The 23916-nt window shown below is 41.6% G+C and overlaps 1 protein-coding gene across 8 annotated transcripts in view; it reads left to right on the plus strand.

Annotated features, from left to right (window-relative positions):
• The window catches only part of flncb (filamin C, gamma b (actin binding protein 280)), a 255684-nt gene that overhangs the window by 126044 nt on the left and 105724 nt on the right, over positions 1-23916 (plus strand). For 5 of the 8 annotated variants that reach the window (XM_079263235.1, XM_079263240.1, XM_079263237.1 and 2 more), the window contains exons 9-14: positions 19810-19932; positions 21544-21681; positions 21865-21991; positions 22154-22290; positions 22417-22610; positions 22686-22943. In XM_079263235.1, the coding sequence (XP_079119361.1) occupies positions 19810-19932; positions 21544-21681; positions 21865-21991; positions 22154-22290; positions 22417-22610; positions 22686-22943 (977 nt within the window). The remainder of the gene's footprint in view (positions 1-19809; positions 19933-21543; positions 21682-21864; positions 21992-22153; positions 22291-22416; positions 22611-22685; positions 22944-23916) is intronic. The other 3 variants (XM_079263238.1, XM_079263239.1, XM_079263242.1) reach the window with 1 other exon arrangement.

Consider the following 23916-nt stretch of genomic DNA (forward strand, 5'->3'; position numbering starts at 1 on the left):
TCAAACCAGTTTATACCAGTTCAAACTGCTTCAAACCAGTTTATACCAGTTCAAACTGCTTCAAACCAGTTTATACCAGTTCAAACTGCTGCAAACTAGTTCATACCAGTTCAAACTGCTTCAAACCAGTTCAAACTGCTTCAAACCAGTTTATACCAGTTCAAACTGCTTCAAACCAGTTTATACCAGTTCAAACTACTTCAAACCAGTTCAAACTGCTTCAAACCAGTTTATACCAGTTCAAGCTGCTTCAAACCAGTTCATACCAGTTCAAGCTGCTTCAAACCAGTTCATACCAGTTCAAGCTGCTTCGAACCAGTTCATACCAATTCAAACTGCTTCAAACCAGTTCATACCAGTTCAAGCTGCTTCAAACCAGTTTAAACCAGTTCAAACTGCTTCAGACCAGTTTATACCAGTTCAAACTGCTTCAAACCAGTTCATACCAGGTCAACCTGCTTCAAACCAGTTCATACCAGGTCAAGCTTCTTCAAACCAGTTCATACCAGGTCAAGCTTCTTCAAACCAGTTCATACCACTTCAACCTGCTTCAAACCAGTTCATACCAGTTAAAACTGCCGCAAACCAGTTCATACCAGTTCAAACTGCTTCAAACCAGTTCATACCAGTTCAAACTGCTTTAACCCAGTTCATACTAGTTCAAACTCTTTCAAACCAGTTTATACCAGTTCAGACTGCTTCAAACCAGTTTATACCAGGTCAAGCTGCTTCAAACCAGTTCATATAGGTTGAAACTGCTTCAAACCAGTTTATACCAGTTCAAACTGCTGCAAACCAGTTCATACCAGTTCAAACTGCTTCAAACCAGTTCAAGCTGCTTCAAACCAGTTCAATCAGCTTTAAACCAGTTCATACTGCTTCAAACCAGTTCAAGCTGATTCAAACAAGTTCAAACTGCTTCAAACCAGTTCAAACTGCTTCAAACCAGTTCATACCAGGTCAAGCTGCTTCAAACCAGTTCATACCAGTTCAAACTGCCGCAAACCAGTTCATACCAGTTCAAACTGCTTCAAACCAGTTCATACCAGGTCAAGCTGCTTCAAACCAGTTCATACTAGTTCAAACTGCTTCAAACCAGTTCACACCAGTTCAAACTGCTTCAAACCAGTTCATACCAGGTCAAACTGCTTCAAACCAGTTAATACCAGGTCAAACTGCTTCAAACCAGTTCATACCAGTTTAAACTGCTTCAAACCAATTCATATCAGTTCAACATGCTTCAAGCCAGTTCATACCAGTTCAAACTGCTTTAACCCAGTTCATACCAGTTCAAACTCTTTCAAACCAGTTCATACCAGTTCAAACTGCTTCAAACCAGTTCATACCAGTTCAAACTGCTTCAATACCAGTTCAAACTGCTTTAACCCAGTTCATACTAGTTCAAACTCTTTCAAACCAGTTCATACCAGGTCAAGCTGCTTCAAACCAGTTCATACCAGTTCAAACTGCTTCAAACCAGTTCACACCAGTTCAAACTGCTTCAAACCAGTTCATACCAGGTCAAACTGCTTCAAACCAGTTAATACCAGGTCAAACTGCTTCAAATCAGTTCATACCAGTTTAAACTGCTTCAAACCAATTCATATCAGTTCAACCTGCTTCAAGCCAGTTCATACCAGTTCAAACTCTTTCAAACCAGTTTATACCAGTTCAAACTGCTTCAAACCAGTTTATACCAGTTCAAACTACTTCAAACCAGTTCAAACTGCTTCACACCAGTTTATACCAGTTCAAGCTGCTTCAAACCAGTTCATACCAGTTCAAGCTGCTTCAAACCAGTTCATACCAGTTCAAGCTGCTTCGAACCAGTTCATACCAATTCAAACTGCTTCAAACCAGTTCATACCAGTTCAAGCTGCTTCAAACCAGTTTATACCAGTTCAAACTGCTTCAGACCAGTTTATACCAGTTCAAACTGCTTCAAACCAGTTCATACCAGGTCAACCTGCTTCAAACCAGTTCATACCAGGTCAAGCTTCTTCAAACCAGTTCATACCACTTCAACCTGCTTCAAACCAGTTTATACCAGTTAAAACTGCCGCAAACCAGTTCATACCAGTTCAAACTGCTTTAACCCAGTTCATACTAGTTCAAACTCTTTCAAACCAGTTTATACCAGTTCAGACTGCTTCAAACCAGTTTATACCAGTTCAGACTGCTTCAAACCAGTTTATACCAGGTCAAGCTGCTTCAAACCAGTTCATATAGGTTGAAACTGCTTCAAACCAGTTTATACCAGTTCAAACTGCTGCAAACCAGTTCATACCAGTTCAAACTGCTTCAAACCAGTTCAAGCTGCTTCAAACCAGTTCAATCAGCTTTAAACCAGTTCATACTGCTTCAAACCAGTTCAAGCTGATTCAAACAAGTTCAAACTGCTTCAAACCAGTTCAAACTGCTTCAAACCAGTTCATACCAGGTCAAGCTGCTTCAAACCAGTTCATACCAGGTCAATCTGCTTCAAACCAGTTCATACCAGTTCAAACTGCCGCAAACCAGTTCATACCAGTTCAAACTGCTTCAAACCAGTTCAAACTGCTTCAAACCAGTTCAAACTGCTTCAAACCAGTTCATACCAGGTCAAGCTGCTTCAAACCAGTTCATACTAGTTCAAACTGCTTCAAACCAGTTCACACCAGTTCAAACTGCTTCAAACCAGTTAATACCAGGTCAAACTGCTTCAAACCAGTTCATACCAGTTTAAACTGCTTCAAACCAATTCATATCAGTTCAACCTGCTTCAAGCCAGTTCATACCAGTTCAAACTGCTTTAACCCAGTTCATACCAGTTCAAACTCTTTCAAACCAGTTTATACCAGTTCAAACTGCTTCAAACCAGTTTATACCAGTTCAAACTGCTTCAAACCAGTTTATACCAGTTCAAACTGCTGCAAACTAGTTCATACCAGTTCAAACTGCTTCAAACCAGTTCAAACTGCTTCAAACCAGTTTATACCAGTTCAAGCTGCTTCAAACCAGTTCATACCAGTTCAAGCTGCTTCAAACCAGTTCATACAAGTTCAAGCTGCTTTGAACCAGTTCATATAGGTTGAAACTGCTTCAAACCAGTTTATACCAGTTCAAACTGCTTCAAACCAGTTTATACCAGTTCAAACTGCTGCAAACCAGTTCATACCAGTTCAAACTGCTTCAAACCAGTTTATACCAGGTCAAGCTGCTTCAAACCAGTTCATACAAGTTCAAGCTGCTTCGAACCAGTTCATACCAATTCAAACTGCTTCAAACCAGTTCATACCAGTTCAAGCTGCTTCAAACCAGTTTATACCAGTTCAAACTGCTTCAGACCAGTTTATACCAGTTCAAACTGCTTCAAACCAGTTCATACCAGGTCATACTGCTTCAAACCAGTTCATACCAGTTCAAACTGCTTTAACCCAGTTCATACCAGTTCAAACTCTTTCAAACCAGTTTATACCAGTTCAAACTGCCGCAAACCAGTTCATACCAGTTCAAACTGCTTCAAACATGTTCAAATCAGTTCATACCAGTTCAAACTGCTTCAAACCAGTTCATACCAGTTCAAACTGCTTCAAACCAGTTCATACCAGTTCAAACTGCTTTAACCCAGTTCATACTAGTTCAAACTCTTTCAAACCAGTTTATACCAGTTCAGACTGCTTCAAACCAGTTTATACCAGGTCAAGCTGCTTCAAACCAGTTCATATAGGTTGAAACTGCTTCAAACCAGTTTATACCAGTTCAAACTGCTGCAAACCAGTTCATACCAGTTCAAGCTGCTTCAAACCAGTTCAATCAGCTTTAAACCAGTTCATACTGCTTCAAACCAGTTCAATCTGATTCAAACGAGTTCAAACTGCTTCAAACCAGTTCAAACCAGTTTATACCAGGTAAAACTTCTTCAAACCAGTTTATACCAGTTCAAACTGCTTCAAACCAGTTTATACCAGTTCAAACTGCCTCAAACCAGTTCATACCAGGTCAAACTGCTTCAAACCAGTTCATACCAGTTCAAGCTGCTTCAAACCAGTTCATACCAGTTCAAGCTGCTTCAAACCAGTTCATACAAGTTCAAGATGCTTCGAACCAGTTCATACCAGTTCAAACTGCTTCAGACTAGTTTATACCAGTTCAAACTGCTTCAAACCAGTTCATACCAGGTCAAACTGCTTCAAACCAGTTCATACCAGGTCAACCTGCTTCAAACCAGTTCATACCAGGTCAAGCTGCTTCAAACCAGTTCAAACTGCGTAAGACCAGTTTATACCAGTTCAAACTGCTTCAAACCAGTTCATACCAGGTCAAACTGCTTCAAACCAGTTCAAACTGCTTCAAACCAGTTTATACCAGGTCAAGCTGCTTCAAACCAGTTCATACCAGTTCAAGCTGCTTCGAACCAGTTCATACCAATTCAAACTGCTTCAAACCAGTTCATACCAGTTCAAGCTGCTTCAAACCAGTTTATACCAGTTCAAACTGCTTCAGACCAGTTTATACCAGTTCAAACTGCTTCAAACCAGTTCATACCAGGTCAACCTGCTTCAAACCAGTTCATACCAGGTCAAGCTTCTTCAAACGAGTTCATACCACTTCAACCTGCTTCAAACCAGTTCATACCAGTTCAAACTGCTTCAAACCAGTTCAAACTGCTTCGAACCAGTTCATACCAGTTCAAACTGCTTCAAACCAGTTCATACCAGTTCAAACTGCTTCAAACCAGTTCAAGCTGCTTCAAACCAGTTCAATCAGCTTTAAACCAGTTCATACTGCTTCAAACCAGTTCAAGCTGATTCAAACGAGTTCAAATTGCTTCAAACCAGTTCAAACTGCTTCAAACCAGTTTATATCAGGTAAAACTGCTTCAAACCAGTTTGTACCAGTTCAAACTGCTTTAAACCAGTTTATACCAGTTCAAACTGCTGCAAACCAGTTCATACCACTTCAAACTGCTTCAAACCAGTTCAAACTGCTTCAAACCAGTTTATACCAGTTCAAGCTGCTTCAAACCAGTTCATACCAGTTCAAGCTGCTTCAAACCAGTTCATACAAGTTCAAGCTGCTTCGAACCAGTTCATACCAATTCAAGCTGCTTCACACCAGTTCATACCAGTTCAAGCTGCTTCAAACCAGTTCATACAAGTTCAACCTGCTTCGAACCAGTTCATACCAATTCAAACTGCTTCAAACCAGTTCATACCAGTTCAAGCTGATTCAAACGAGTTCAAATTGCTTCAAACCAGTTCAAACTGCTTCAAACCAGTTTATACCAGGTAAAACTGCTTCAAACTAGTTTATACCAGTTCAAACTGCTTCAAACCAGTTTATACCAGTTCAAACTGCTTCAAACCAGTTCATATAGGTTGAAACTGCTTCAAACCAGTTTATACCAGTTCAAACTGCTTCAAACCAGTTTATACCAGTTCAAACTGCTTCAAACCAGTTCAAACTGCTTCAAACCAGTTCATACCAGGTCAAGCTGCTTCAAACCAGTTCATATAGGTTGAAACTGCTTCAAACCAGTTTATACCAGTTCAAACTGCTTCAAACCAGTTTATACCAGTTCAAGCTGCTGCAAACCAGTTCATACCAGTTCAAACTGCTTCAAACCAGTTCAAACTGCTTCAAACCAGTTTATACCAGGTCAAGCTGCTTCAAACCAGTTCATACAAGTTCAAGCTGCTTCGAACCAGTTCAAACCAGTTCATACCAGTTCAAACTGCTTCAAACCAGTTTATACCAGGTCAAGCTGCTTCAAACCAGTTCATACAAGTTCAAGCTGCTTCGAACCAGTTCATACCAATTCAAACTGCTTCAAACCAGTTCATACCAGTTCAAGCTGCTTCAAACCAGTTTATACCAGTTCAAACTGCTTCAGACCAGTTTATACCAGTTCAAACTGCTTCAAACCAGTTCATACCAGGTCATACTGCTTCAAACCAGTTTATACCAGGTAAAATTGCTTCAAACCAGTTCAAACCAGTTCAAACTGCTTTAACCCAGTTCATACCAGTTCAAACTCTTTCAAACCAGTTTATACCAGTTCAAACTGCCGCAAACCAGTTCATACCAGTTCAAACTGCTTCAAACATGTTCAAATCAGTTCATACCAGTTCAAACTGCTTCAAACCAGTTCATACCAGTTCAAACTGCTTCAAACCAGTTCATACCAGTTCAAACTGCTTTATCCCAGTTCATACTAGTTCAAACTCTTTCAAACCAGTTTATACCAGTTCAGACTGCTTCAAACCAGTTTATACCAGGTCAAGCTGCTTCAAACCAGTTCATATAGGTTGAAACTGCTTCAAACCAGTTTATACCAGTTCAAACTGCTGCAAACCAGTTCATACCAGTTCAAGCTGCTTCAAACCAGTTCAATCAGCTTTAAACCAGTTCATACTGCTTCAAACCAGTTCAATCTGATTCAAACGAGTTCAAACTGCTTCAAACCAGTTCAAACCAGTTTATACCAGGTAAAACTTCTTCAAACCAGTTTATACCAGTTCAAACTGCTTCAAACCAGTTTATACCAGTTCAAACTGCCTCAAACCAGTTCATCCCAGGTCAAACTGCTTCAAACCAGTTCATACCAGTTCAAGCTGCTTCAAACCAGTTCATACCAGTTCAAGCTGCTTCAAACCAGTTCATACAAGTTCAAGATGCTTCGAACCAGTTCATACCAATTCAAACTGCTTCAAACCAGTTCATACCAGTTCAAGCTGCTTCAAACCAGTTTATACCAGTTCAAACTGCTTCAGACCAGTTTATACCAGTTCAAACTGCTTCAAACCAGTTCATACCAGGTCAAACTGCTTCAAACCAGTTCATACCAGGTCAACCTGCTTCGAACCAGTTCATACCAGGTCAAGCTGCTTCAAACCAGTTCAAACTGCGTAAGACCAGTTTATACCAGTTCAAACTGCGTAAGACCAGTTTATACCAGGTCAAACTGCTTCAAACCAGTTCAAACTGCTTCAAACCAGTTTATACCAGGTCAAGCTGCTTCAAACCAGTTCATACCAGTTCAAGCTGCTTCGAACCAGTTCATACCAATTCAAACTGCTTCGAACCAGTTCATACCAGTTCAAGCTGCTTCAAACCAGTTTATACCAGTTCAAACTGCTTCAGACCAGTTTATACCAGTTCAAACTGCTTCAAACCAGTTCATACCAGGTCAACCTGCTTCAAACCAGTTCATACCAGGTCAAGCTTCTTCAAACGAGTTCATATCACTTCAACCTGCTTCAAACCAGTTTATACCAGTTAAAACTGCCGCAAACCAGTTCATACCAGTTCAAACTGCTTCAAACCAGTTCAAACTGCTTCGAACCAGTTCATACCAGTTCAAACTGCTTCAAACCAGTTCATACCAGTTCAAACTGCTTCAAACCAGTTCAAGCTGCTTCAAACCAGTTCAATCAGCTTTAAACCAGTTCATACTGCTTCAAACCAGTTCAAGCTGATTCAAACGAGTTCAAATTGCTTCAAACCAGTTCAAACTGCTTCAAACCAGTTTATATCAGGTAAAACTGCTTCAAACCAGTTTGTACCAGTTCAAACTGCTTCAAACCAGTTTATACCAGTTCAAACTGCTTCAAACCAGTTCATACCACTTCAAACTGCTTCAAACCAGTTCAAACTGCTTCAAACCAGTTTATACCAGTTCAAGCTGCTTCAAACCAGTTCATACCAGTTCAAGCTGCTTCAAACCAGTTCATACAAGTTCAAGCTGCTTCGAACCAGTTCATACCAATTCAAGCTGCTTCACACCAGTTCATACCAGTTCAAGCTGCTTCAAACCAGTTCATACAAGTTCAACCTGCTTCGAACCAGTTCATACCAATTCAAACTGCTTCAAACCAGTTCATACCAGTTCAAGCTGATTCAAACGAGTTCAAACTGCTTCAAACCAGTTCAAACTGCTTCAAACCAGTTTATACCAGGTAAAACTGCTTCAAACTAGTTTATACCAGTTCAAACTGCTTCTAACCAGTTCATATAGGTTGAAACTGCTTCAAACCAGTTTATACCAGTTCAAACTGCTTCAAACCAGTTTATACCAGTTCAAACTGCTTCAAACCAGTTTATACCAGTTCAAACTGCTTCAAACCAGTTCAAACTGCTTCAAACCAGTTCATACCAGGTCAAGCTGCTTCAAACCAGTTCATATAGGTTGAAACTGCTTCAAACCAGTTTATACCAGTTCAAACTGCTTCAAACCAGTTTATACCAGTTCAAACTGCTGCAAACCAGTTCATACCAGTTCAAACTGCTTCAAACCAGTTCAAACTGCTTCAAACCAGTTTATACCAGGTCAAGCTGCTTCAAACCAGTTCATACAAGTTCAAGCTGCTTCGAACCAGTTCAAACCAGTTCATACCAGTTCAAGCTGCTTCAAACCAGTTTATACCAGTTCAAACTGCTTCAGACCAGTTTATACCAGTTCAAACTGCTTCAAACCAGTTCATACCAGGTCAACCTGCTTCAAACCAGTTCATATCAGGTCAAGCTTCTTCAAACGAGTTCATACCACTTCAACCTGCTTCAAACCAGTTTATACCAGTTAAAACTGCCGCAAACCAGTTCATACCACTACAAACTGCTTCAAACCAGTTCAAACTGCTTCGAACCAGTTCATACCAGTTCAAACTGCTTCAAACCAGTTCATACCAGTTCAATATGCTTCAAACCAGTTCATACCAGTTCAAACTGCTTTAACCCTGTTCATACTAGTTCAAACTCTTTCAAACCAGTTTATACCAGTTCAGACTGCTTCAAACCAGATTATACCAGGTCAAGCTGCTTCAAACCAGTTCATATAGGTTGAAACTGCTTCAAACCAGTTTATACCAGTTCAAACTGCTGCAAACCAGTTCATACCAGTTCAAACTGCTTCAAACCAGTTCAAGCTGCTTCAAACCAGTTCAATCAGCTTTAAACCAGTTCATACTGCTTCAAACCAGTTCAAGCTGATTCAAACGAGTTCAGACTGCTTCAAACCAGTTCAAACTGCTTCAAACAAGTTTATACCAGGTAAAACTGCTTCAAACCAGTTTATACCAGTTCAAACTGCTTCAAACCAGTTCATACCAGGTCAAACTGCTTCAAACCAGTTCATACCAGGTCAAACTGCTTCAAACCAGTTCATACCAGGTCAACCTGCTTCAAACCAGTTCATACCAGTTCAAACTCTTTCAAACCAGTTTATACCATTTCAAACTGCTTCAAACCAGTTCATACCAGGTCAAGCTGCTTCAAACCAGTTCATATAGGTTGAAACTGCTTCAAACCAGTTTATACCAGTTCAAACTGCTTCAAACCAGTTTATACCAGTTCAAACTGCTGCAAACCAGTTCATACCAGTTCAAACTGCTTCAAACCAGTTCAAACTGCTTCAAACCAGTTTAAACCAGTTAATACTGCTTCAAACCAGTTCACACAAGTTCAAGCTGCTTCGAACCAGTTCATACCAATTCACACTGCTTCAAACCAGTTCAAGCTGCTTCAAACCAGTTTATACCAGTTCAAACTGCTTCAAACCAGTTCATACCAGGTCAAGCTTCTTCAAACCAGTTCATACCACTTCAACCTGCTTCAAACCAGTTTATACCAGTTAAATCTGCCGCAAACCAGTTCAAACTGCTTCGAACCAGTTCATACCAGTTCAAACTCTTTCAAACCAGTTTATACCAGTTCAGACTGCTTCAAACCAGTTTATACCAGGTCAAGCTGCTTCATACCAGTTCATATAGGTTGAAACTGCTTCAAACCAGTTTATACCAGTTCAAACTGCTGCAAACCAGTTCATACCAGTTCAAACTGCTTCAAACCAGTTCAAGCTGCTTCAAACCAGTTCAATCAGCTTTAAACCAGTTCATACTGCTTCAAACCAGTTCAAACTGCTTCAAACCAGTTTATATCAGGTAAAACTGCTTCAAACCAGTTTGTACCAGTTCAAACTGCTTTAAACCAGTTTATACCAGTTCAAACTGCTGCAAACCAGTTCATACCACTTCAAACTGCTTCAAACCAGTTCAAACTGCTTCAAACCAGTTTCTACCTGTTCAAGCTGCTTCAAACCAGTTCATACCAGTTCAAGCTGCTTCAAACCAGTTCATACAAGTTCAAGCTGCTTCGAACCAGTTCATACCAATTCAAACTGCTTCAAACCAGTTCATACCAGTTCAAGCTGCTTCAAACCAGTTCATACCAAGTTCAACCTGCTTCTAACCAGTTCATACCAATTCAAACTGCTTCAAACCAGTTCATACCAGTTCAAGCTGATTCAAACCAGTTCATACCAGTTCAAGCTGCTTCAAACCAGTTCATACCAGTTCAAGCTGCTTCAAACCAGTTCATACCAGTTCAAACTGCTTCAGACCAGTTTAAACCAGTTCAAACTGCTTCAAACCAGTTCATACCAGGTCAAACTGCTTCAAACCAGTTTATACCAGGTAAAACTGCTTCAAACCAGTTCATACCACTTCAAACTGCTTTAACCCAGTTCATACCAGTTCAAACTCTTTCAAACCAGTTTATACCAGTTTAAACTGCTTCAAACCAGTTCATACCAGGTCAAACTGCTTCAAACCAGTTCATACCAGGTCAAACTGCTTCAAACCAGTTCATACCAGGTCAACCTGCTTCAAACCAGTTCATACCAGGTCAAGCTGCTTCAAACCAGTTCATACAAGTTCAAGCTGCTTCAAACCAGTTTATACCAGGTAAAACTGCTTCAAACCAGTTCATACCAGTTCAAACTGCTTTAACCCAGTTCATACCAGTTCATACCAGTTCAAACTCTTTCAAACCAGTTTATACCAGTTCAAACTGCTTCAAACCAGTTCATACCAAGTCAAGCTGCTTCAAACCAGTTCATATAGGTTGAAACTGCTTCAAACCAGTTTATACCAGTTCAAACTGCTTCAAACCAGTTTATACCAGGTCAAGCTGCTTCATACCAGTTCATATAGGTTGAAACTGCTTCAAACCAGTTTATACCAGTTCAAACTGCTGCAAACCAGTTCATACCAGTTCAAACTGCTTCAAACCAGTTTATACCAGTTCAAACTGCTGCAAACCAGTTCATACCAGTTCAAACTGCTGCAAACCAGTTCATACCAGGTCAAGCTTCTTCAAACCAGTTCATACCACTTCAACCTGCTTCAAACCAGTTTATACCAGTTAAAACTGCCGCAAACCAGTTCATGCCAGTTCAAACTGCTTCAAACCAGTTCAAACTGCTTCGAACCAGTTTATACCAGTTCAAACTGCTTCAAACCAGTTCATACCAGTTCAAACTGCTTCATACCAGTTCAAACTGCTTCAAACCAGTTCAAGCTGCTTCAAACCAGTTCAATCAGCTTTAAACCAGTTCATACTGCTTCAAACCAGTTCAAGCTGATTCAAACGAGTTCAAACTGCTTCAAACCAGTTCAAACTGCTTTAACCCAGTTCATACCAGTTCAAACTCTTTCAAACCAGTTCATACCAGGTCAAACTGCTTCAAACCAGTTCATACCAGGTCAAACTGCTTCAAACCAGTTCATACCAGGTCAAACTGCTTCAAACCAGTTCATACCAGGTCAACCTGCTTCAAACCAGTTCAAACCAGGTCAAGCTGCTTCAAACCAGTTCATACAAGTTCAAGCTGCTTCAAACCAGTTTATACCAGGTAAAACTGCTTCAAACCAGTTCATACCAGTTCAAACTGCTTTAACCCAGTTCATACCAGTTCATACCAGGTCAAACTCTTTCAAACCAGTTTATACCAGTTCAAACTGCTTCAAACCAGTTCATACCAGGTCAAGCTGCTTCAAACCAGTTCATATAGGTTGAAACTGCTTCAAACCAGTTTATACCAGTTCAAACTGCTTCAAACCAGTTTATACCAGTTCAAACTGCTGCAAACCAGTTCAAACTGCTTCAAACCAGTTTAAACCAGTTAATACTGCTTCAAACCAGTTCATACAAGTTCAAGCTGCTTCGAACCAGTTCATACCAATTCACACTGCTTCAAACCAGTTCATACCAGTTCAAGCTGCTTCAAACCAGTTTATACCAGTTCAAGCTGCTTCAGACCAGTTTATACCAGTTCAAACTGCTTCAAACCAGTTCATACCAGGTCAACCTGCTTCAAACCAGTTCATACCAGGTCAAGCTTCTTCAAACCAGTTCATACCACTTCAACCTGCTTCAAACCAGTTTATACCAGTTAAAACTGCCGCAAACCAGTTCATACCAGTTCAAACTGCTTCAAACCAGTTCAAACTGCTTCAAACCAGTTCATACCAGTTCAAACTGCTTCAAACCAGTTCATACCAGTTCAAACTGCTTCAAACCAGTTCATACCAGTTCAAACCGCTTTAACCCAGTTCATACTAGTTCAAACTCTTTCAAACCAGTTTATACCAGTTCAGACTGCTTCAAACCAGTTTATACCAGGTCAAGCTGCTTCATACCAGTTCATATAGGTTGAAACTGCTTCAAACCAGTTTATACCAGTTCAAACTGCTGCAAACCAGTTTATACCAGTTCAAACTGCTGCATCCCAGTTCAAACTGCTGCAAACCAGTTTATACCAGTTCAAACTGCTGCAAACCAGTTCATACCAGTTCAAACTGCTGCAAACCAGTTCATACCAGTTCAAACCAGTTTATACCAGTTCAAGCTGCTTCAAACCAGTTCATACCAGTTCAAGCTGCTTCAAACCAGTTCATACAAGTTCAAGCTGCTTCGAACCAGTTCATACCAATTCAAACTGCTTCAAACCAGTTCATACCAGTTCAAACTGCTGCAAACCAGTTCATACCAGTTCAAACCAGTTTATACCAGTTCAAGCTGCTTCAAACCAGTTCATACCAGTTCAAACTGCTTCAGACCAGTTTAAACCAGTTCAAACTGCTTCAAACCAGTTCATACCAGGTCAAACTGCTTCAAACCAGTTTATACCAGGTAAAACTGCTTCAAACCAGTTCATACCACTTCAAACTGCTTTAACCCAGTTCATAACAGTTCAAACTCTTTCAAACCAGTTTATACCAGTTCAAACTGCTTCAAACCACTTCAAACTGCTTCAAACCAGTTCATACCAAGTCAAGCTGCTTCAAACCAGTTCATATAGGTTGAAACTGCTTCAAACCAGTTTATACCAGTTCAAACTGCTTCAAACCAGTTTATACCAGTTCAAACTGCTGCAAACCAGTTCATACCAGTTCAAACTGCTTCAAACCAGTTCAAACTGCTTCAAACCAGTTTATACCAGGTCAAGCTGCTTCAAACCAGTTCATACAAGTTCAAGCTGCTTCGAACCAGTTCATACCAATTCAAACTGCTTCAAACCAGTTCATACCAGTTCAAGCTGCTTCAAACCAGTTTATACCAGTTCAAACTGCTTCAGACCAGTTTATACCAGTTCAAACTGCTTCAAACCAGTTCATACCAGGTCAACCTGCTTCAAACCAGTTCATACCAGGTCAAGCTTCTTCAAACCAGTTCATACCACTTCAACCTGCTTCAAACCAGTTTATACCAGTTAAAACTGCCGCAAACCAGTTCATACCAGTTCAAACTGCTTCAAACCAGTTCAAACTGCTTCGAACCAGTTCATACCAGTTCAAACTGCTTCAAACCAGTTCATACCAGTTCAAACTGCTTCAAACCAGTTCATACCAGTTCAAACTGCTTTAACCCAGTTCATACTAGTTCAAACTCTTTCAAACCAGTTTATACCAGTTCAGACTGCTTCAAACCAGTTTATACCAGGTCAAGCTGCTTCAAACCAGTTCATATAGGTTGAAACTGCTTCAAACCAGTTTATACCAGTTCAAACTGCTGCAAACCAGTTCATACCAGTTCAAACTGCTTCAAACCAGTTCAAGCTGCTTCAAACCAGTTCAATCCGCTTTAAACCAGTTCATACTGCTTCAAACCAGTTCAAGCTGATTCAAACGAGTTCAAACTGCTTCAAACCAGTTCAAACTGCTTTAACCCAGTTCATACCAGTTCAAACTCTTTCAAACCAGTTTATACCAGTTTAAACTGCTTCAAACCAGTTCATACCAGGTCAAACTGCTTCAAACCAGTTCATACCAGGTCAACCTGCTTCAAACCAGTTCATACCAGGTCAAGCTGCTTCAAACCAGTTCATACAAGTTCAAGCTGCTTCAAACCAGTTTATACCAGGTAAAACTGCTTCAAACCAGTTCATACCAGTTCAAACTGCTTTAACCCAGTTCATACCAGTTCAAACTGCTTCAAACCAGTTCATACCAGTTCAAACTCTTTCAAACCAGTTTATACCAGTTCAAACTGCTTCAAACCAGTTCATACCAGGTCAAGCTGCTTCAAACCAGTTCATATAGGTTGAAACTGCTTCAAACCAGTTTATACCAGTTCAAACTGCTTCAAACCAGTTTATACCAGTTCAAACTGCTGCAAACCAGTTCATACCAGTTCAAACTGCTGCAAACCAGTTCAAACTGCTTCAAACTGCTGCAAACCAGTTCAAACTGCTTCAAACCAGTTCATACCAGTTCAAACTGCTTCAAACCAGTTCATACCAGTTCAAACCGCTTTAACCCAGTTCATACTAGTTCAAACTCTTTCAAACCAGTTTATACCAGTTCAGACTGCTTCAAACCAGTTTATACCAGGTCAAGCTGCTTCATACCAGTTCATATAGGTTGAAACTGCTTCAAACCAGTTCATACCAGTTCAAACTGCTGCAAACCAGTTCATACCAGTTCAAACTGCTTCAAACCAGTTTATACCAGTTCAAACTGCTGCAAACCAGTTCATACCAGTTCAAACTGCTGCAAACCAGTTTATACCAGTTCAAACTGCTGCAAACCAGTTTATACCAGTTCAAACTGCTGCAAACCAGTTCATACCAGTTCAAACCAGTTTATACCAGTTCAAGCTGCTTCAAACCAGTTCATACCAGTTCAAGCTGCTTCAAACCAGTTCATACCAGTTCAAACTGCTTCATACCAGTTTAAACCAGTTCAAACTGCTTCAAACCAGTTCATACCAGGTCAAACTGCTTCAAACCAGTTTATACCAGGTAAAACTGCTTCAAACCAGTTCATACCACTTCAAACTGCTTTAACCCAGTTCATAACAGTTCAAACTCTTTCAAACCAGTTTATACCAGTTCAAACTGCTTCAAACCAGTTCAAACTGCTTCAAACCAGTTCATACCAGGTCAAGCTGCTTCAAACCAGTTCATATAGGTTGAAACTGCTTCAAACCAGTTTATACCAGTTCAAACTGCTTCAACCCAGTTTATACCAGTTCAAACTGCTGCAAACTAGTTCATACCAGTTCAAACTGCTTCAAACCAGTTCAAACTGCTTCAAACCATTTTATACCAGGTCAAGCTGCTTCAAACCAGTTCATACAAGTTCAAGCTGCTTCGAACCAGTTCATACCAATTCAAACTGCTTCAAACCAGTTCATACCAGTTCAAGCTGCTTCAAACCAGTTTATACCAGTTCAAACTGCTTCAGACCAGTTTATACCAGTTCAAACTGCTTCAAACCAGTTCATACCAGGTCAACCTGCTTCAAACCAGTTCATTCCAGGTCAAGCTTCTTCAAACGAGTTCATACCACTTCAACCTGCTTCAAACCAGTTTATACCAGTTAAAACTGCCGCAAACCAGTTCATACCAGTTCAAACTGCTTCAAACCAGTTCAAACTGCTTCGAACCAGTTCATACCAGTTCAAACTGCTTCAAACCAGTTCATACCAGTTCAAACTGCTTCAAACCAGTTCATACCAGTTCAAACTGCTTTAACCCAGTTCATACTAGTTCAAACTCTTTCAAACCAGTTTATACCAGTTCAGACTGCTTCAAACCAGTTTATACCAGGTCAAGCTGCTTCAAACCAGTTCATATAGGTTGAAACTGCTTCAAACCAGTTTATACCAGTTCAAACTGCTGCAAACCAGTTCATACCAGTTCAAACTGCTTCAAACCAGTTCAAGCTGCTTCAAACCAGTTCAATCCGCTTTAAACCAGTTCATACTGCTTCAAACCAGTTCAAGCTGATTCAAACGAGTTCAAACTGCTTCAAACCAGTTCAAACTGCTTCAAACCAGTTCATACCAGGTCAAACTGCTTCAAACCAGTTCATACCAGGTCAACCTGCTTCAAACCAGTTCATACCAGGTCAAGCTGCTTCAAACCAGTTCATACAAGTTCAAGCTGCTTCAAACCAGTTTATACCAGGTAAAACTGCTTCAAACCAGTTCATACCAGTTCAAACTGCTTTAACCCAGTTCATACCAGTTCAAGCTGCTTCAAACCAGTTCATACCAGTTCAAACTCTTTCAAACCAGTTTATACCAGTTCAAACTGCTTCAAACCAGTTCATACCAGGTCAAGCTGCTTCAAACCAGTTCATATAGGTTGAAACTGCTTCAAACCAGTTTATACCAGTTCAAACTGCTTCAAACCAGTTTATACCAGTTCAAACTGCTGCAAACCAGTTCATACCAGTTCAAACTGCTGCAAACCAGTTTAAACCAGTTAATACTGCTTCAAACCAGTTCATACAAGTTCAAGCTGCTTCGAACCAGTTCATACCAATTCACACTGCTTCAAACCAGTTCATACCAGTTCAAGCTGCTTCAAACCAGTTTATACCAGTTCAAACTGCTTCAGACCAGTTTATACCAGTTCAAACTGCTTCAAACCAGTTCATACCAGGTCAACCTGCTTCAAACCAGTTCATACCAGGTCAAGCTTCTTCAAACCAGTTCATACCACTTCAACCTGCTTCAAACCAGTTTATACCAGTTAAAACTGCCGCAAACCAGTTCATACCAGTTCAAACTGCTTCAAACCAGTTCATACCAGTTCAAACTGCTTCAAACCAGTTCATACCAGTTCAAACTGCTTCAAACCAGTTCATACCAGTTCAAACCGCTTTAACCCAGTTCATACTAGTTCAAACTCTTTCAAACCAGTTTATACCAGTTCAGACTGCTTCAAACCAGTTTATACCAGGTCAAGCTGCTTCATACCAGTTCATATAGGTTGAAACTGCTTCAAACCAGTTTATACCAGTTCAAACTGCTGCAAACTAGTTCATACCAGTTCAAACTGCTTCAAACCAGTTCAAGCTGCTTCAAACCAGTTCATACTGCTTCAAACCAGTTCAAGCTGCTTCAAACGAGTTCAAACTGCTTCAAACCAGTTCAAACTGCTTCAAACCAGTTTATATCAGGTAAAACTGCTTCAAACCAGTTTGTACCAGTTCAAACTGCTGCAAACCAGTTCATACCACTTCAAACTGCTTCAAACCAGTTCAAACTGCTTCAAACCAGTTTATACCAGTTCAAGCTGCTTCAAACCAGTTCATACCAGTTCAAGCTGCTTCAAACCAGTTCATACAAGTTCAAGCTGCTTCGAACCAGTTCATACCAATTCAAACTGCTTCAAACCAGTTCATACCAGTACAAGCTGCTTCAAACCAGTTCATACAAGTTCAACCTGCTTCGAACCAGTTCATACCAATTCAAACTGCTTCAAACCAGTTCATACCAGTTCAAGCTGCTTCAAACCAGTTCAAACTGCTTCAAACCAGTTCATACCAGGTCAAACTGCTTCAAACCAGTTCATACCAGTTCAGACTGCTTCAAACCAGTTCATACCAGTTCAGACTGCTTCAAACCAGTTTATACCAGTTCAAACTGCTTCAAACCAGTTCACACCAGTTCAAACTGCTTCAAACCAATTTATACCAGGTCAAACTGCTTGAAACCAGTTCATACCAGGTCAAGCTGCTTCAAATCAGTTCATACCAGTTTAAACTGCTTCAAACCAGTTCACGCCAGTTCAAACTGCTTCAAACCAGTTCATACCAGGTCAAACTGCTTCAAACCAGTTCAAACTGCTTCAGACCAGTTCATACCAGTTGAAACTGCTTCAAACCAGTTCATATCAGTTCAAACTGCTTCCAGCCAGTTTATACCAGTTCAAACTGCTTCCAGCCAGTTTATACCAGTTCAACGAGCTTCAAACAGTTCATATCAGTTCAGACTAGTTTAAACTGCTTCAAACCAGTTCATATCAGTTCAGACCAGTTCAAACTGCTTCAAACCAGTTCAAATCAGTTCAGACCAGTTCAAACTGCTTCAAACCAGTTCATATCAGTTCAAACTGCTTCAAAGCAGTTCATACCAGTTCAAACTGCTTCAAACTATTTCTTACCAGTTCAAACTGCCGCAAACCAGTTCATACCAGTTGAAATTGCTTCAAACCAGGTCATTCCACTTCAAACTGCTTCAAACCAGTTCATACCAGGTCAAACTGCTTCAAACCAGTTCTTACCAGTTCAAACTGCTTCAAACCAGTTCATACCAGTTCAGACTGCTTCAAACCAGTTCATACCAGTTCAAACTGCTTCAAACCAGTTCACACCAGTTCAAACTGCTTCAAACCAATTTATACCAGGTCAAGCTGCTTGAAACCAGTTCATACCAGGTCACGCAGCTTCAAATCAGTTCATACCAGTTCAAACTGCTTCAAACCAGTTCACACCAGTTCAAACTGCTTCAATCCAGTTCATACCAGGTCAAACTGCTTCAAACCAGTTCAAACCTGTTTTCACCGATTTGGTTCACTTTTGACCAGTCCAGGTTTGTACAGTCCAGCTATGACCAGTTCAAACCAACTGGGCTCAGACCATTTTGGATTGGTTCAGACCAGTCTGACATGTTAAGATTATCTATTGGATCTGTAGTCCAGGTGTGGAGCCGGTTCTCCTCCTCTCAACGGGTGACGGACTGGACTGGTTGTGCAGAATCGTAGTACTGGCATGTTGGGAGCGACTCCTGGATTTCCCGACTTTCCTCGGACCTGGACCTGTGGCCCGGTCATTAAGGACTCTGATCCCTGAGTTTCCAGACCAGAACACAGTTCTGAACTTTGGACAAAATGACTGACAACATGCTGAAGTGTCCTGATTGGACCTCTCTGGATCTGAGGACACGAAGCAGGATGTTGACTGACAGGACTTTTCTGTCCCAACCTGTTGGACTGGATTCTCGTTTTGGTCTAAACTTAGGACCAAGACTTAATGAAGGTTTTTTTCTGGTCTTGTTAATCTTTGGACTTTCTTTCCTGGGTTCTAACTTGTCTGTCTCAGGTTTTTACTTGAATTAGTCAACTGTGACTTAAAAACTGGCTTTGGGCTTGATTTAGGACACAAGCTTTTGGACGCGCTGCCCATTTGGTTAGTCTGATGGAAGGAGCAGGTTGGTTGAGGACCTCATGGGGGCGTTGATCTTCCAGGACTGAGGTCTTGAACCAGCCTGAATGCACCTTGAAGATCCCAGGACTTGAGGATTATCCACGGGTTTCTGACCCAGGACTTGGTTTTAAAAAGGATCTAAGAGTGCATTTACATTGGCACCCTTTGGCCAAACAACTCTTCTTTCTTCTTCTTTGGTCTGCTTGGTCAGTGTGTGTTTGGTGAAATATCGCCCCCTGTAGACCATCTGTCATAACTACATTATATTGTTTTACTGGTTTGATCCGGTTTAGTGAAGTTCAGTGTGAAAACAAACCAAATCAGAAAAAGGTGTGACATGTAAATAGCAACAGACTGACTTCATCTGAATTTGGCCCAAGCTTCTGTTTCTGTTCATCAGGAACCGACGTCAGGACCTGAACTTCTTACCTGACTGCCCTTGCAGCACCTTGACATACGTTTCACCAGGACTGGCAGTGCTGCCACCTGCTGGTCTGGAGGTCTTCATCCTCTTTCTGTTTGTTTTCATCACTGTTGTTGCTTCCCTTAGTTTCACAGAGCGCCCCTCCTCCTGGGTCTCCAGTACAGGTCCTACCTCAGTCCATACGCACCCCACCCTCAGACAAGACCAGGAGAGCCCCCCCTCCAACACCTCCCAAACCCAGACGACCAAGTTAGTAGAGGCCCGGGATAGGGGTATGACTGGAGCCCGGCTCGGCCTGTCTGGATTGGTCTTCACAGCATGCGCCGGCACCGCTTCATCTTCAGCAGCTCTTTCTTCTTCTACAGAAACCGTGAATGTGGGTGTGTTTGGGCCTCTCTGGATGATGTCAGCCCCCGCTTCTTTTACAAGCCTCCAAACATAGTTCACAGGAAATGTGCAAAAAAGGACGTCAGCAAAACTAATGTAGAATAAAGCCCAAATTCATGAATATTAATCTTAGATTTAAGCTGATAAAATATTATAAAACGGTGAGATAAAAAACAGTTATATAACAGTTCCGAAAAGCTACATTTTGAAAGTTCACAATTAAAAAGTCCAACCCACCCCTTTGTTCAGACTCCCACCGAAGCCTCCATAGCAAAGAAACATGCTATGCTTGTTCCCGAGGGGTTGAGGGGGCGGGACAAAGGCAGTTGATTTTGACAGACAGATCACCATCCAATCATTGACAGCGGGTTAAAATGATTGGATGGTGTTTTTCAGTCTGTTCCTTTGGGGACCAAATATTTTATTTTTGTCTTCAAGCATTTGATTAATTGGTTGCAGTCAGATTGTGAAGAGTCCTTTAACCAATATAATGACATTTAATATCACTAAATGCGATTAATCACGTTTATACAATTTTTCGAAAATTTTCTACAATTTTAAATAATCGAATGGTTTTCAAGGATAAATCATGTTTAATTGCATTATTTTCGACTATTAAATGCCATTAATGTTATATGTACTGGGTGAAACCAGGATACAAGCGACCCTGAGCTGAGTAGAACAAGGAGGCTGTTAAGATTGGCTAGCTAGTTAGCTGGTTAGCAGGCTGGCTTGCAGGCCGGCTGGCTAGCTGGTTAGTAGGCTAGCTGGTAAGCAGGCTAGTTGGTTAGCTGGTTAGCAGGCTGGCTAGCTGGTTAGTAGGCTAGCTGGTTAGCAGGCTAGCTGGTTAGCAGGCTGGCTGGTTAACTGGTTAGCAGACTGGCTTGCAGGCTGGCTGGCTAGCAGGTTAGCATGCTAGCTGGTAAGCAGGCTGGCTGGTTATCTGGTTAGCAGGCTGGCTGGTTAGCAGACTGGCTGGCCAATCACACAATTTTCTATAAAAAAGAATAATCTAAAGTCTATATCTTTATTTATGTTTACATATGTTTGATCATTTTCAGATAACTTAAGGATACAAATGTTGCTGAGCTGCACAGTTAACATCATCCAGAGAGGGGGTTAAAGTTTACTAAGTTTCTGTCCAGACTTAAGCCCAACCAGTGAGGCTCTCAGAACAAACTCTTTTGGAATTTACCATCTGAAATAAATACACCATCCATCTTCACACTTCATCATCCTCCTGTCCTGTCTGAGCTTCGTCCCCTGGATGCTTGGTCTAACATTTCTTCTGTTCAGCAGAAGCCCTGAACTCTGGTTTCTTCACCTCTGCTGCTTTCCTCCTCCAGCCTCAGCAAAGCGCTTCGTCCAACTCCAGTCAGCAGACTAACAGAAGCTCCAGCAGCGTCCTGTGTGTGTGTGTTATCGCACGTATGCAAATTTCCGGTCTGACCAGTACGTCTGCGTTTCTGACAGCCTGCAACCCCAACGCCTGCCGAGTGTCGGGCCGTGGTCTGCAGCAGAAAGGCCTCAGAGTGAAGGAGGTGGCCGACTTTAAAGTCTTCACCAAAGGCGGCGGCAGCGGAGAGCTCAGAGTCACCGTGAAGGGACCAAGTAAGACTTGCCTGATCCAGTTTGAGAAATTCACCAACATATGGCCTTTTGTCCAGGCCCCACGTTTGGTCTGCAACCTGGATTTAGACCGGGGGGCCTGTCTGGTTTCAGTGGCTCAGATCAGTAAAATAACGGTAAAAATAGTTTTACTTTTCAAACTTTCTGCTTTGTTTTATTTCACAGAAGGTCTAGAGGAGCCAGTGAAGGTTCTGGAGATGGAAAATGGTGTGTTTGAATGTAATTATTATCCCATCATGACTGGAAAATACATAGTAACCATCAGCTGGGGGGGACACAGCATCCCGCGCAGGTGAGACCAACACAACCACCCAACATTTCATCATTTATATAAAAACTTTGAGACTTTCGGTCCTAAAACAAGAAGTCTGGAGGATCCAGCATGGGGTCCTAAAGATATTTTTTTAGATATTGGTGAAAACTACACCTTTTGCGTGTGTTGGTTTATTTTCAGCCCATTTGAGGTACATGTGAGCGCGGAGGCAGGGCCTCAGAAGGTCAGGGCCTGGGGTCCAGGTCTGGAGACTGGCATGGTGGGAAAGAGTGCAGACTTTGTGGTGGAGGCCATCGGCACAGAAGTGGGAACTCTGGGTATGTTCCAGGTTCTACTCCAGAAGAATGAACACACTGCACGGTCTTGTTGGGACAGAATCCTGGTTGTTCAGATCTGGACCCAGCCCGACCCATTAGTACGCCGGTTTTTGTGTTTGTGTGCAGGTTTCTCCATCGAGGGTCCATCTCAGGCCAAGATTGAATGTGACGATAAGGGCGACGGATCGTGCGATGTCCGGTACTGGCCGACTGAACCGGGCGACTACGCCGTCCACGTCATCTGCGACGATGAGGACATCAAGGACAGTCCCTTCATGGCTCACATTCTCCCCGCTGCCAACGACGTCTTCCCTGAGAAGGTCTGAGCAGACCCTGCCTGGTGTCTCCATGGCCTCTCAGATCTCGTATGCACTCATCATCCTCTTCCTCCTCAGGTGAAGTGTTCTGGACCTGGTCTGGAGCCTCTGGGCTGCATTGTTAACAAACCAGCAGATTTCAGCATTGACGCAAGTGGGGCTGGCAGAGGCGAGCTGAAGCTCTACGCTCAGGATACAGACGGCTTCCCCATCGACATCCAGATCACGGATAACGGAGACAGCACCTTCTTCTGCGTTTATATTCCCACCAAACCCATCAAACACACCATCATAATCACCTGGGGCGAAGTCAATGTCCCCAACAGCCCCTTCAGGGTACGAAAGCTTGACGCAGAGCGGCTTTAACGCTACACTTCACCAACATTTAGACGTTTCTGAGCTCCTGTTTGTCCAGAAGGACTGCCATGAAGGTGGTTTTTACACAGAAACCAGATGCTGCTAAAGTAGCAAGTCCAAATACTATTTAAGTTCTAATTAATCTGCCATCTGGTCTGATCAGATCAGCAACCTGTCAGAGCTGTGGACCCCAGGCTGGGATCCACTGGATTAGAACGTCATAACGCCCATCACTATCAAGTCCTCCGTCATCTTTATCTGGTTGTTGGGTGAAACCAGTGGTTCCCAAACTGGGGGCGGGCCCAGAGTAATCACAGGGGGGGCGCGGCAAGGCAAAATAAAACTTGGGAGTTTTTAGACTGGATGAATTTGTAAAAGTACTCATAGGAAATGATGATAAATCAACAAGAGAGACTTTAAGTAGTAAAAAAAAAGGGAACAAATTATGATGGAGCAGGTCTGTCCCTGCTTGACCAGTAATAATAATAATCAGTGGTTGGTAATAATGAGACCATAGTCATTTGCATGGACCAAAATAGTATCATTTAATATAATGAAGTATGAAGCCAAACAAGTTACAACACCACTTTGGGACTATTCCTCCTGAACACAAAGAACAGCCTGCAGGTTACTTTAGAAATAAACTATCATAAATGGAAAAGTTGTTTTACTACAGCAGCATCGTCTCATAGTGAACTTCACTCACCTGAAGTCGTTTGCAGAGATTCCTGGTTTATACTTTCGCAGAATGGATAATAGTACTGACACGATTTTAATTATAGAAACCTACAATACGGCCACTAAAACTAAAGAGGCATTTCTTAGTATGTTTCTGTGGTCCATGTGACGGGTGGGGGGGCGTGACATTATTGTCGTTGATGAAAAGGGGGGCCTGCAGAAAAAGTTTGGGAACCACTGGGTTAAACGAACAGATGCTCCGTCTCTCTCCACT

This window comes from Telmatherina bonti (assembly GCF_933228915.1).
Source record: "Telmatherina bonti genome assembly, chromosome: 23".
Classification (NCBI taxonomy): domain Eukaryota; kingdom Metazoa; phylum Chordata; class Actinopteri; order Atheriniformes; family Telmatherinidae; genus Telmatherina; species Telmatherina bonti.